Source organism: Calypte anna, chromosome 15 (assembly GCF_003957555.1).
Source record: "Calypte anna isolate BGI_N300 chromosome 15, bCalAnn1_v1.p, whole genome shotgun sequence".
In the NCBI taxonomy this organism is placed as follows: domain Eukaryota; kingdom Metazoa; phylum Chordata; class Aves; order Apodiformes; family Trochilidae; genus Calypte; species Calypte anna.
In genome coordinates, this window is record NC_044261.1 from 5161199 (window position 1) to 5172548 (window position 11350).

Genomic DNA, 11350 nt, shown 5'->3' on the forward strand with positions numbered 1-11350 from the left:
AGTTATCCAGTTGACACCTGCAACATGCTGAGCATGTGAACAAATTAGGTATGTAGTTGCAAAGGCATTTTGCTAGCTTGTCCTTTTCCAGTTAGCAGTTTTCTTACTCTAGAAAAAGTTCCACGAGTGAAAATTATATTGATCTCACATACAAAGGGATAATGCTCAACTTTCTGAATAAGGAAAAACCTTCATATATTTCATTCACATCTCTCATGCTGTTTGGGTTTGCGAACAACCTGTATATCGAATCAGTGCTAGATCTACAAAGTAAAGACTATAATCTTCATTAAGATAGAGATCTTAGTCATACAAACTTCTCTTTTAGTCATGTTCCATAAATTTGAAACGAATTTGAGGTTAGTATATAGAATAACATACAGTGTACAGATAAATAAAATATCCCTCATCTTTCTAGGCCATTCCCTAAAGGAGATGAAAGGAAAAAAGCTTGTTTGAGTGCTCTGTCTGAGGTGAAAGTGCAGCCTGGTAAGAAGTAATTTAATCATATAATATAGTGGGCTTTGTGCACTCAACATGGGTACTGTATTTTCTGGAAGCAAATATTGAAATCTCTGCAGGCAGCAGCTCTCAGTTTTGATGCTGGTGGCAGCTCTTTTGTTACAGTTGGATTGTTTTTCCTCTGGAAAAAAATCAAATATTTTTACCCACCACATAATTTTTATATGATGCATCAAAACTTGCCTGAGAGCAAGTTAGATAACACATATCATGAATTAAAATGGAAACACATGTCTGAAAAAGGAAGATAAGTAAGATCTTTTTGTTTGGACTACCTTCTTTTTCAAAAAGGTGAAGTGCTTTTGAGAAGTTATGTTATATCCAGAATGAAGTGTGTCCAAGTCCTTTCATTCTCCTTTTCTCCCATCAGGCACTTGCTTGAAACATCATTGTCTGAAGGTCCATACAAATCTTGAACATGTATTTCCCCAGTCTGAATCTGCTTTTTAAAGTAGTTTGACAAAAGCTTTTTATGATCTCTAACAGATCTCAATTCTCCTACCATGTGGAGTTGCTAAGGGCCCTCACTAGTACACTGGGATGTACTGCTACATCCTATTAGGGACTATTTTAAGATAAGTCCTCTCTGTGGTACAAATTCTGCACCATTAGTTCAAAATTGTATTATTTTCTGTCATTCACCAATGCAAAAACTGTACTGAAATTATAGACACATTGATTATTCTCCAGCTTGCATTGTCACACTAGCAAATGGATTTGTCTTAGCTGTCCCTGTTTTTTCCAGGCTGTTACTTGCCCAGCAATCCTGAAGCTATTGTTCTGGACATTGATTACAAATCAGGAACTCCTATGCAGAGGTATCATGCTCTTCTTACATTCTTCCATTAAGTTAATTAATGATATCAAGGCATTTTTCTGGAAATTCTTGTTTGGCTAACTTATTCTCATCTTCATCTTTGTTTTTGTTACAATTCAGTGCAGCAAAAGCACCCTACCTGGCCAAATTTAAGGTGAAACGATGTGGAGTTAGTGAGCTTGAAAAGGAAGGTTAGTAACTGTGTCTTAATCATTGACACTAGTAATTAAGAATCAGCAATTCCTTTAAAATTATCTGCTTTTAGTGACCTGTACTGCTGCAGTAAAAATATTTTCATAGTTGAACTTTGAAGCAAAACTGGAACAAGGCAAGAGAGTAGAAAATTCTGAAAACTTAAATCAATTTTTTGCATTTTTTTTAATGTCACAACTATGGTACTTAGGGCATTTGCCTAGCAAGACATAAATATCTGTAGTGCACCTGCAGTGAAATGTCTCTTTGAGTACAGAGAGCCATGATAAGAAGTTTCTAATTTAAGTCCCTGTCTGAGTTTTGCTTTTTCCTCTTCGTGCAGGTCTGCGTTGTCGTTCTGATTCCATAGATGAAAGTGCAGAAGAAGGGGTGGACAGTAAGAAAATCTGTTGGCAGGCAGCTATCTTTAAAGTGGGAGATGACTGCAGACAGGTACAAAGCTATCAGGCTTTACAGTAAAAGAAGACAGATGTGTAGGTGACAATATGTAAGAAAAAAACCCTTTAGTATAGAAATATTTTCCTTTGGAATTTTGAGAATCACTACTCTAGTTGTGGACTGAGGGAGAGAGTGGTGCTGTTACCACTGGATAAATTCAGGTTTGGAAACCAAGGTCATTCATTCAAGACAGTTTACCATAACTTCATAGACATTTTCAGAGTTTATTTTCTGATTGAACTCTTGGTAATATAGCAGTAGTTTCCAGGGTGGTATCTTGTACATTGAAGCTTGATTGGTTTTGATTAAGTGGGAACACTGGTGATTACCCCTGGAGTTATCAGCAGCCCTCTTATCAAAGACTGATGGAAAAGTTCATTCTTCATAGGTTAGCAGTTAAATCTTCAGTGTTGCTTGCCACCCACTTAAACAGCATTTCTCTTTTCCCTTTTTGATTCATCCCATAGTCATAGAGCATACACAAGCACACATCTGCAGACCTGCTGGGGTAACTTAATGTTCACTTCAGAGTTCTCCAGAGCATTTTTGTAATCTAGCTTAGGATCCATAATTCCTGTAATGCCTGTATAATTTTTTTCTTGTGTAACAGGACATGTTAGCTTTACAAATCATCGATCTCTTCAAGAACATATTTCAGCTGGTAGGCTTGGATCTCTTTGTGTTTCCATACAGAGTGGTGGCCACAGCTCCAGGGGTAAGTGGACAATTAACTGTAGTGCTGTAGAAAATAGTCTCTAATCAAAAAAACTTTCTTTTCCAGCACACATAAAAATTCCATACTGCAGGGAATTACTTCCCACATCACTTATGCCAAATATTTGGAGTACTAGTGACAGAAAGAGTCTTTCCTCTCCAGCATCCTGCTTTTCTAAAGCTTTTGGCTCTGAAATTTTGCCTGTGGTTATTCACGTTTGTTGTTTGATTTTTGGGACTACATTGTGCAAGTCAGTGGAAAGTCAAAGAGCTTGTCTTATGTTACACGGAAATCCTAAAAAACTGGCTATACTTTTTTTTTTTTAATAAGTAAACTAGAAATTCTGTATTCAGTCATCTGTAGGCTTACCCATACTTCCCAGGGGACCTGTATGACTGCCAAGAGCCATGAACAAAATGTATGTTGGGAGTGTGCTTTACAGACCTGCTTCTCTTCTTCCCCTTCAGTGTGGTGTTATTGAATGCATTCCTGACTGCACATCCCGTGACCAGCTGGGCAGGCAGACAGACTTTGGGATGTATGATTACTTTACAAGGCAATATGGAGATGAATCTACCCTTGCATTCCAGAAGGTAAAATATCAGTTTGCAAGCACAGTAAAAACTTAATTGAGAAACATTCTAGCTATAAGAAATAATGACAAATATTTGGATAATGACTACCATTATGCTTTATCTGGTTTCTGATGCTGAGAATCCGTTTTTATCTATGAGTGAGTTAGCTAAAGAAGTTATTGCAGCTGTAGATGTATGGAAAATGTCATTGAACATTATTTCAAACTAATCATGGATGTAAAAAAAAACTTTGTTCAGCTGTATCTGCTCGTGGGATGAAGAGTTATTAAATTCTCTGTTGTTCTGATTTGTTTTAACTTCTTGTTTGTACAGGCTCGCTACAATTTCATCCGCAGTATGGCTGCCTACAGTCTTCTCTTGTTTCTGCTCCAGATTAAAGACAGGCATAATGGCAACATCATGCTGGACAAAAAAGGACACATCATTCATATTGGTCAGTCATATTTCCATTCACACTCCAGTAGTTACCTTTTCCTCCTGCTGCATTGCTCATAGCAGACAATTAGCCATTTTCCCTTTGAGATCAATCAATTGCATGCATTGTAAATATGTGGGATTTTTTCAGTGTTGTATATTCATATTGCCAGCTTCTGTGTAAATGTGGCTTTGTAAAATCTTACCAGCTTCAGGAAAGAATATAGAGACACGTATGGATTTTATGTGTGCATACATACTTGTACATACATACATGTCTATTTACATGTATGAATACATAAAAATATCTTTGGATTCCTCTCATCACTGTGTGAGCATTAGTTAAATTTGATAAGTAAATTTATATAATTGAATGAGGCTGTAACCTCTGCTCCAGCTTTTCTTTTCTGTAACTGCACAGGTGTTTCATCAAGGAGTTTTTATTTGATGATGTTGTTTAGTGCAGTGTCATGGTGATGATTCTTTTGTTGGTGTTCTTACTCTTCACCAAAACTTTTTTCCACTCATAGTTAAAACGTTGGTAGAAAAGTAGGTATTAATACATGAAATTAATCTCTCCTTTTTCTATAAGCTTTCACACCACACAATTAGCCAACAAAGGTTGTCTTTTGTGTACAGATTTTGGATTCATGTTTGAAAGCTCACCTGGTGGAAATCTGGGCTGGGAGCCTGACATTAAGCTGACTGATGAGATGGTGATGATAATGGGAGGAAAAATGGAGGCAACTCCGTTCAAATGGTTTATGGAGATGTGTGTCAGAGGGTATCTGGCAGTCAGGTGAGATGTTCTTAACACAGAAGTGGAAGTGCTTGCATGCCTAAAGCTAAATGAGAAGATAAATAATAATAAACATGTCACTAGGGGATCTGAGCCTGTCAGACTATCCTGGTACATATTGCAAACTTTGCAACAACTTAATACACTTGCAATTGTACAGCCTAAATGTGTTTTCTGTTCTTTTGTTATGTTTGAAGTTGTATATGTTATATTCAATTTCTAAATGTGTTTTTACACACATTGAGGAGAGCAGTCTGGGGAAAGTTTTGTGTCTAGGCAAAAATGTTAGCCCAGTAGCAGAGTAATAGATTGGTAGATAATAAAGGTTCTGAGTGGGAGGAGGGAAAGAAGAGAAGCTGGGCTGAAGTAGCAAAGAATAATGTTGTTGTGGTATTGCTGGATTTGCCTTTCATACTGTTTGGATGTACAGAGTCAACTTTCTCATGCCAAAGAAATGTTTACTGAAATGTTCCATTGTATAATACTCCCTGAGACTTTATCTTGCAGCATTCCAAGTACCTGGTAGTCCAACATAAAGGAGTGAAATTGAATTAAAGTGACAGATTGCAAGCAATGGTGTTGCTCCAGCAGCAAATGTAAAGGGATTACTTGTGTTGATTTAATTACAGAAAAGGTGTAATGCAGCTTGTTTAACTCCTTAGCTTGTCTGCTTTACCTAGCAAGACCACAGAAGTTTGAGTGTTGTAACCATTTTTTTCTCTTTTTCTCCAGGCCTTACATGGATGCTGTGGTCTCACTGGTTACATTGATGTTGGATACAGGGCTACCCTGTTTCCGAGGGCAGACAATCAAGCTGTTAAAGTAAGCATGTGTGGACTGGAAAATATTTGTATGCTCTTCAGAGAATGCACACTGCCACAACTTGGGCAGTGAGTATAAGTGTTGTGCTATTCAAATCCCTTAGGTGTCTTAACATTGTGAAAGTGGTAATTTTTATGTATTGAATATCTTGGAAAGAAGGAATTCTAGAGACCTTTTCATAAAATTAAGTTCAAGCTATTCAATGACTGTGCATTAAGTTTGTAAGACTAGCAAAATAATACTGTAAAGGAAAGATCTACTTTACTTGAGAGATAATGTGTTGCAGAGTCTGTCTGTCCTCTGACATCTGTCTGATACGGTGCTGGATGCTGAAGAACAGCAGCATCTTAAAATTTATTCTACAGACTATGCAGTACTGAATGAGGATATGTTGTAACATCCAACAGCTCAGGCAAATAAAAATTCTAATTTGACACTTCAAACAGCCCCTCAGGCTCATGGCCCCAGAATTAGCTCCAGAATCAACAGTGTTCACTCAGCATTTCTGGCATGTAACTGCCTACAGCTTCCTCGAGATAAGCACAGATTCATACAGTATGATGGACTTGAGCTCATGGGCATTTCTAGAGAAAAAGATATTTTATAAACAGCAGCTGCCTAAGAAGAGGGATCTGCTGTTCCTGGAGTTACCACTAGACCAGTGAAAAGTTCACAGCCTCTATCACCAGTCTAAGACTAACAGCAAGTGCTTATTAAAACATTGTGTAATTTGTACAAGGTAGTCTTGGAGGAAGTGTGTACCTGCAGCAAGTGAAATCAACACCTGGCTGAGCTTGTGCAAAGACACATTTGTTTCATGCTAATGGAAACCTCACCAGTTTTACTTTTGCTTTTTGTTATTTTCTGCATATAGACACAGGTTCAGCCCCAACATGACTGAACGGGAGGCTGCAACTTTCATCATCAAGGTCATCCAGAATTGTTTCCTCAGCAACAGGTTTGGCATCTATGCATGTCTTCTCCCTGTGACTTAAGGAAGGTCATCAAACTTTGAGTCTAACACAGACTCTGGTGTAGTTCCATAGGGAGTTATCTTGAGACTAGTAAGGCCCAGAGCCAGCTTCTCTACTTATGGCATGGTTAGTGTGGCCTGAATCTAAGATCTACCCATAGATAGGTATCTGTAGCAATTCTTAGATTTGTTTGTTCAGTCACTCATCAGAGATACTGCTTTTAATGCTGTTATTTCCCCTGCATTTTTTTTTCATTATTAGCATTTTCCTTAATTAAGATCACCTTTATTTTTCCACATTTCTTGCTCTGTGTAGCCCTGATGATCTTGCTTCCTTCATTGCGCATTTCAATGCATCCTTCATTATGCATTTTATTCTAAAACAAGCTGCCAGTGCAATGTGAGGTGCTTCTGGCTTATCCAAACACAGGATCCAAGCTGCTGTTGCCCCACTGAGAAGCAGGGAAATACTTTTTTTGCCTAGTTTAAACAAGAGCAGGATGTTTTGTGCTGTTCCTAACAGTAACTGGGCCCTCACAATGCCTTCAAAGTGTGTTAGGGCTGGTTCTGATCAGCAGCTAATTTCCTTGACCCATGTTTTGTTTTTATGGAATCCTGATATTTGTTTCTGTGACAATTGGTACAATGTTCGGGTTTTTTTAACTTTTGCTTACATTTGGCTTTGCTGTTCTTCTCTAGGAGCAGGACATATGATATGATCCAGTACTACCAGAATGACATCCCATACTGAGGGACCAGAGATTCACTGCCACCATGAAACAAGCAACCCTGTGCCCTCCAAACTTGTAATAAATAGGAAATGCTCAATCACCTCACTATCTTCCATCTTTTGTGTGTGTACATGTTTCCTGGACATTGTAACAATCAGTCTGATTCACTCCTTTCTCTTTACCAGGTTATATTTATTTTTGGTTTTCCCTGGATTTTTGGAGTTGGGCTGCAATGACAATAAAAATTGTACTATGATTATGAATGTGTGAAAGAGGTAAACCATGATGGAGCTTCATAATTTTTCATACAATGCACGAATTTTATAGTACCTTTAAAAATAATAAAGTAAAAAATCAAAACCTTTCCTGCACAATCCCATGAAATTCTGTGGAAGGGAAGGGTATAGATTGACTTGTTCTAATTTTACTCTAGAAAAAGCCTGATAATCATTGCAGGCGGTGATGTGTATGTAGCTGTGTTCATACTTTGCACTGTACGTGGTCCCTGCTACGTGGTCAGTATTTCATATGTACATGAAGAATGTATTTTTTCCTTTTGTGTGTTTTAAGAAAAAGAGACTCTACCGAAGATATATTTAATCTATAAAGTGTAATAAAAGAACTTAGACTTTGTGTCTGTTGTTAATCTTTTCCTGTATACTATGTGATTCTGCAGTTTTGTACTGTTCATTATACTGTGATGCCTGTTCTGGAGAAATTGGATTTTTTTTTTCCCAGCTTCTCATCCATTTTAACTGACATTGTTTATTTATAAAAGATTATTTGTACAGAAGTTGTGCACTGAGTAGCTGAAATATAGGACCCAGAAACAGCTCTCCCTGTGCTGCTCACACCATAGCCCCGGCCTGGGCTGGGATACGTCTTTGGGACACATCTGTCCCTTTCTACGTGGCTGTCACTCTGGAATGTGCTCTTGAAAACTTAGTCCCACCCCTTGGGTATTTTCCCCTCGATGCCCAGTACCCGCGCTGTGGGAAGGGGCTGCCCGAGCCGGTTCCCGCCACTTTGGTTGTGCAGGTGGGGCGGGCTCTCGGGGGACGGCGTCTGCTGCCTCAAAGCCGGCTCGGCGGGGAAGGGCTGGACTGGACTGGACTGGGCCGGTCTGGAGAGAGCAGAGCAGGGCAGCGGTGCCCAGGGCTCCGCAGCTGCATCTGATGAGGCGATGGGAGCACCTGAGACATCCCCGGGACACGCGGCCCCTGCAGGGATTGCGCATTTAGAGGGGAGATCCTGAGGAGGCAGCGCGCCTGGAGGGGACCTGCCCTGAGGTGAAGCGGGGTCTGGAGGGGGCTCAACCCTGAGGAGAAGCGGGGTGTGAAGGGGGCTCAGCCCTGAGGAGAAGCGGGGTCTGGAGGGGGCTCAGCCCTGAGGAGAAGCGGGGTCTGGAGGGCACTCAGCCCTGGGGAGAAGCAGGGTCTGGAGGGGGCTCAACTCTGAGGAGAAGTGGGGTCTGGAGGGCACTCAGCCCTGAGGTGAAGCCAGGCCTGGACGGGGCTCAACCCTGAGGAGAAGCCGGGGCTGGACGGGGCTCAACCCTGAGGAGAAGCCGGGGCTGGACGGAGCTCAACTCTCAGGAGAAGCCGGAATTGGAGGGTCTCAACCCTGAGGAGAAGCAGGATCTGGAGGAGCCTTAGTCCTGAGGTGAAGCTGGGCCTGGAGGGGCCTCAGCCCTGAGGTTAAGTCGGGTCTGCAAGGGGCTCAATCCTGAGGAGAAGCGGGGTCTGGAGGGGGCTCAGCCCTGAGGAGAAGTCGGGCTTGGAGGGGCCTCAACCCTGAGGAGAATCCGGGCCTTCAGGTGGCTTAACTCCGGAGAAGATCCAGCCTTGAGATCCAGCACTGAGGGCTGAAGATGTCCTGAGGAAGACCTAGCCCTGAGAAGAAGCTGCCCTCTGAGGTGGCTTAACCCTGAGAATTTGTGCTTTGAGAGGACACAGCCCAGGTGAGAAGCCATGGCTTGACCGAGAGGAAAGCTCAGTCTTGAAGATGGCTCGTCTCAGGGGTGGAGACATGAGGAGGACCCAGCCATTGAGGTGGGTTTGGACTTGAGCTCCGTAGGGGGTGCCTGGCCCCGAGGGGGTGGGTGTTTCATGTGGGGTGCACAGTGTGGACAGTGTTGCTCACACGAGGGTCTTGGTCTCTGAGAGGAAGGACCCTGGGCTGCCTGGGCTGTAGTTGCCCATCTTGGGCTCCTAGAATTAGCTGGGAGCTGGGCTGCAGGTTGCTATGCTATGGGTTTTGGTGATTAGTGTATACCAAGTCTCACCTGTTGGTGATCTGCAGATTTCATTGTTGCAAGTTGGCTGTGCCTCCTTCCCCCGCCCTCAGCATTCCCACCGGTAGCACAGAGGTGGGAGAAAATTCCCCAATAACTGAGCATCAATTGCAATTGAGGGGGTCTGATGTTTAACATTTAATCATGCAAGGCAGTACCCTAAAGCCAGTTCTTCCTAAATGAGTTGGGTTCTCATGTTTCTTCCTTCAGGGAGAGTGAGGAGGTGAGAACACGAAGTTGGTCCAGTTTTGTGCAAGCACTTTGTAGATGATGACTGGGTGCAGTTAGAGATGGCATAGACTTCATCTTCAGCCTCCCACCAGGGAAGGATAAGTCCTTTATCCGCAGAGCCTGGCAGGACTCTCCGAAGTTACTCAGGTAATTAAGAACCTACAGATATTCTGAATCTTGTGCTAGAATATTCCTTCCTGTGCTGATGCCTTCCTGTGCTGATGCCTTCAATTGGAGAGAAAAGAGGCCTCAAAGAGATGGGTGAGAAATGCTCTTTTAAGGAGAAATAATTAATATTATACAAATAAAGATGCTTCCGTGGTTTATCTCTCAGAAATCTTGGGTCACTGTGAGAGAGTCCTCCCTGACTGCACTGCAGTTCTTTCTGTGTTGGCAATGCATGTAAAGAGCCCCTTAGAAAGGAGGAAAATTTATAGCGATTCATTTACATCTGATGGACCCAGGGTTCAGTGCTACTGGCTACTTGATCAGCACTATTCAAATGCTAATCTCATTATGTGTGTTTGAGCCTGAAGTGCAGCAGTCCACCTCCATTAGCACAACGTCCCTGTGTGGCGTTCTGGCTGGTGCGGGGTCGGGGTACCCCCTGCAGGCACCCAGCACATGCTGCATGGCATCAGGGTTGATCCAGGCAGGGAGTGGGAATGTGGTGGAGGAGCCAATGAAATAAGCAAGCATGGGAAGTGGAGTTCTTTTTGAAAAATGCTGGATGAAGGGAGGAAGGGATTGTGGCCAAGTGAGCAGTTTAGATTTGACTTTTTTAGTTTTCATCATAAAGACATCTGTCCTTCCCCCTTGCTTCTACACAAGCAGTGTCAAAAAAAGCAATAAACTAAAGAATTTGTCCTGAATGTACCTTAAAAGTGTGATTTAATATTGTTTGACATTATGAAGAAAACTATATTTGTTCTGTTTGTTGTTAAGAAAAGGCCTCTTTGCTTGTACCATGTAACAAAAACTAAAATCTGTGGGCAGCATGCAGCACTCTCAAAGACAGCATGCACAGGGATTATTGCTGGATACATCCTCTCTGACAGAACCTTGTTACTGAAAGCATCTTGAAATAGTGTTTGGAGGTGTTGCTGCAGTTTCCAGGTCTGGTGCGAAGGAGTTCTATCCCTGGTTGTTACCCTACAGTGGGTTAGTGCTGGGTTGGTTTGTTTGAGGGTTTTTATAGTTCTGTAAGGGTTCTACTTTTGGGAGGTCACAGGAATTATAATTCTAAGGAAGCAAGATTTGTAAGGTGGCATAGTGTATTTATTAGATAAGCTACTTAGCTGGCAAAAGCAGATGAGCTCAGATAATGGGCAATCCTGGCATAAGCTGGCTTATTAAATAGCACAGCCTCCCCAAAAGGACTTTTTCTGATGGGCTGTTGCACCTGCAGCAGCCCTGTTACCAGAGCTTTTTAGTTCTAGGTGATGCCTTTGTTTTTATTTCTGGCACAGTCTCAGTTGCCTAACAGCACTGGTAGTGTTCCTGTGAGTGGTGTTGTTCTAACCTGTCTGTCTCCAGGGTTTATGCTGTCATGGTCAGCCTCAGAGCTTATTGTAGGAGCAACAGAGTGAACAGGCTTGTGTTTAAGGTTTATGAACATAGAATCATAGAATTGGCTGGGTTGGAAGGGACCTCAGAGATCATCGAGTCCAACCCTTTTACTACCGTTGCGATGTATGGCTCTGCTGCCTGCCTGGGGAGAGCAGGGAAGATGACCCAGTGACAGAGAAGCCATCACAGTAATCACACAGGTGGACAGCAATGACTG

General features: G+C 42.0%; 1 protein-coding gene across 2 annotated transcripts in view; it reads left to right on the forward strand.

Annotated features, from left to right (window-relative positions):
• The window catches only part of PI4KA (phosphatidylinositol 4-kinase alpha), a 57243-nt gene extending 49570 nt beyond the window's left edge, over nucleotides 1–7673 (forward strand). Inside the window, exons 45-55 of one of the 2 annotated variants that reach the window (XM_030460723.1) lie at nucleotides 419–489; nucleotides 1268–1340; nucleotides 1460–1530; nucleotides 1875–1984; nucleotides 2601–2705; nucleotides 3173–3298; nucleotides 3614–3734; nucleotides 4355–4514; nucleotides 5247–5336; nucleotides 6211–6294; nucleotides 7009–7123. In XM_030460723.1, coding sequence (XP_030316583.1) covers nucleotides 419–489; nucleotides 1268–1340; nucleotides 1460–1530; nucleotides 1875–1984; nucleotides 2601–2705; nucleotides 3173–3298; nucleotides 3614–3734; nucleotides 4355–4514; nucleotides 5247–5336; nucleotides 6211–6294; nucleotides 7009–7060 — 1063 coding nt within the window. In that variant the 3' untranslated portion in view covers nucleotides 7061–7123. Of the gene's footprint in view, nucleotides 1–418; nucleotides 490–1267; nucleotides 1341–1459; nucleotides 1531–1874; nucleotides 1985–2600; nucleotides 2706–3172; nucleotides 3299–3613; nucleotides 3735–4354; nucleotides 4515–5246; nucleotides 5337–6210; nucleotides 6295–7008 lie in introns of both variants that reach the window. The other variant, XM_030460722.1, reaches the window with a different exon arrangement.
• Nucleotides 7674–11350: the final 3677 nt, after the last annotated feature.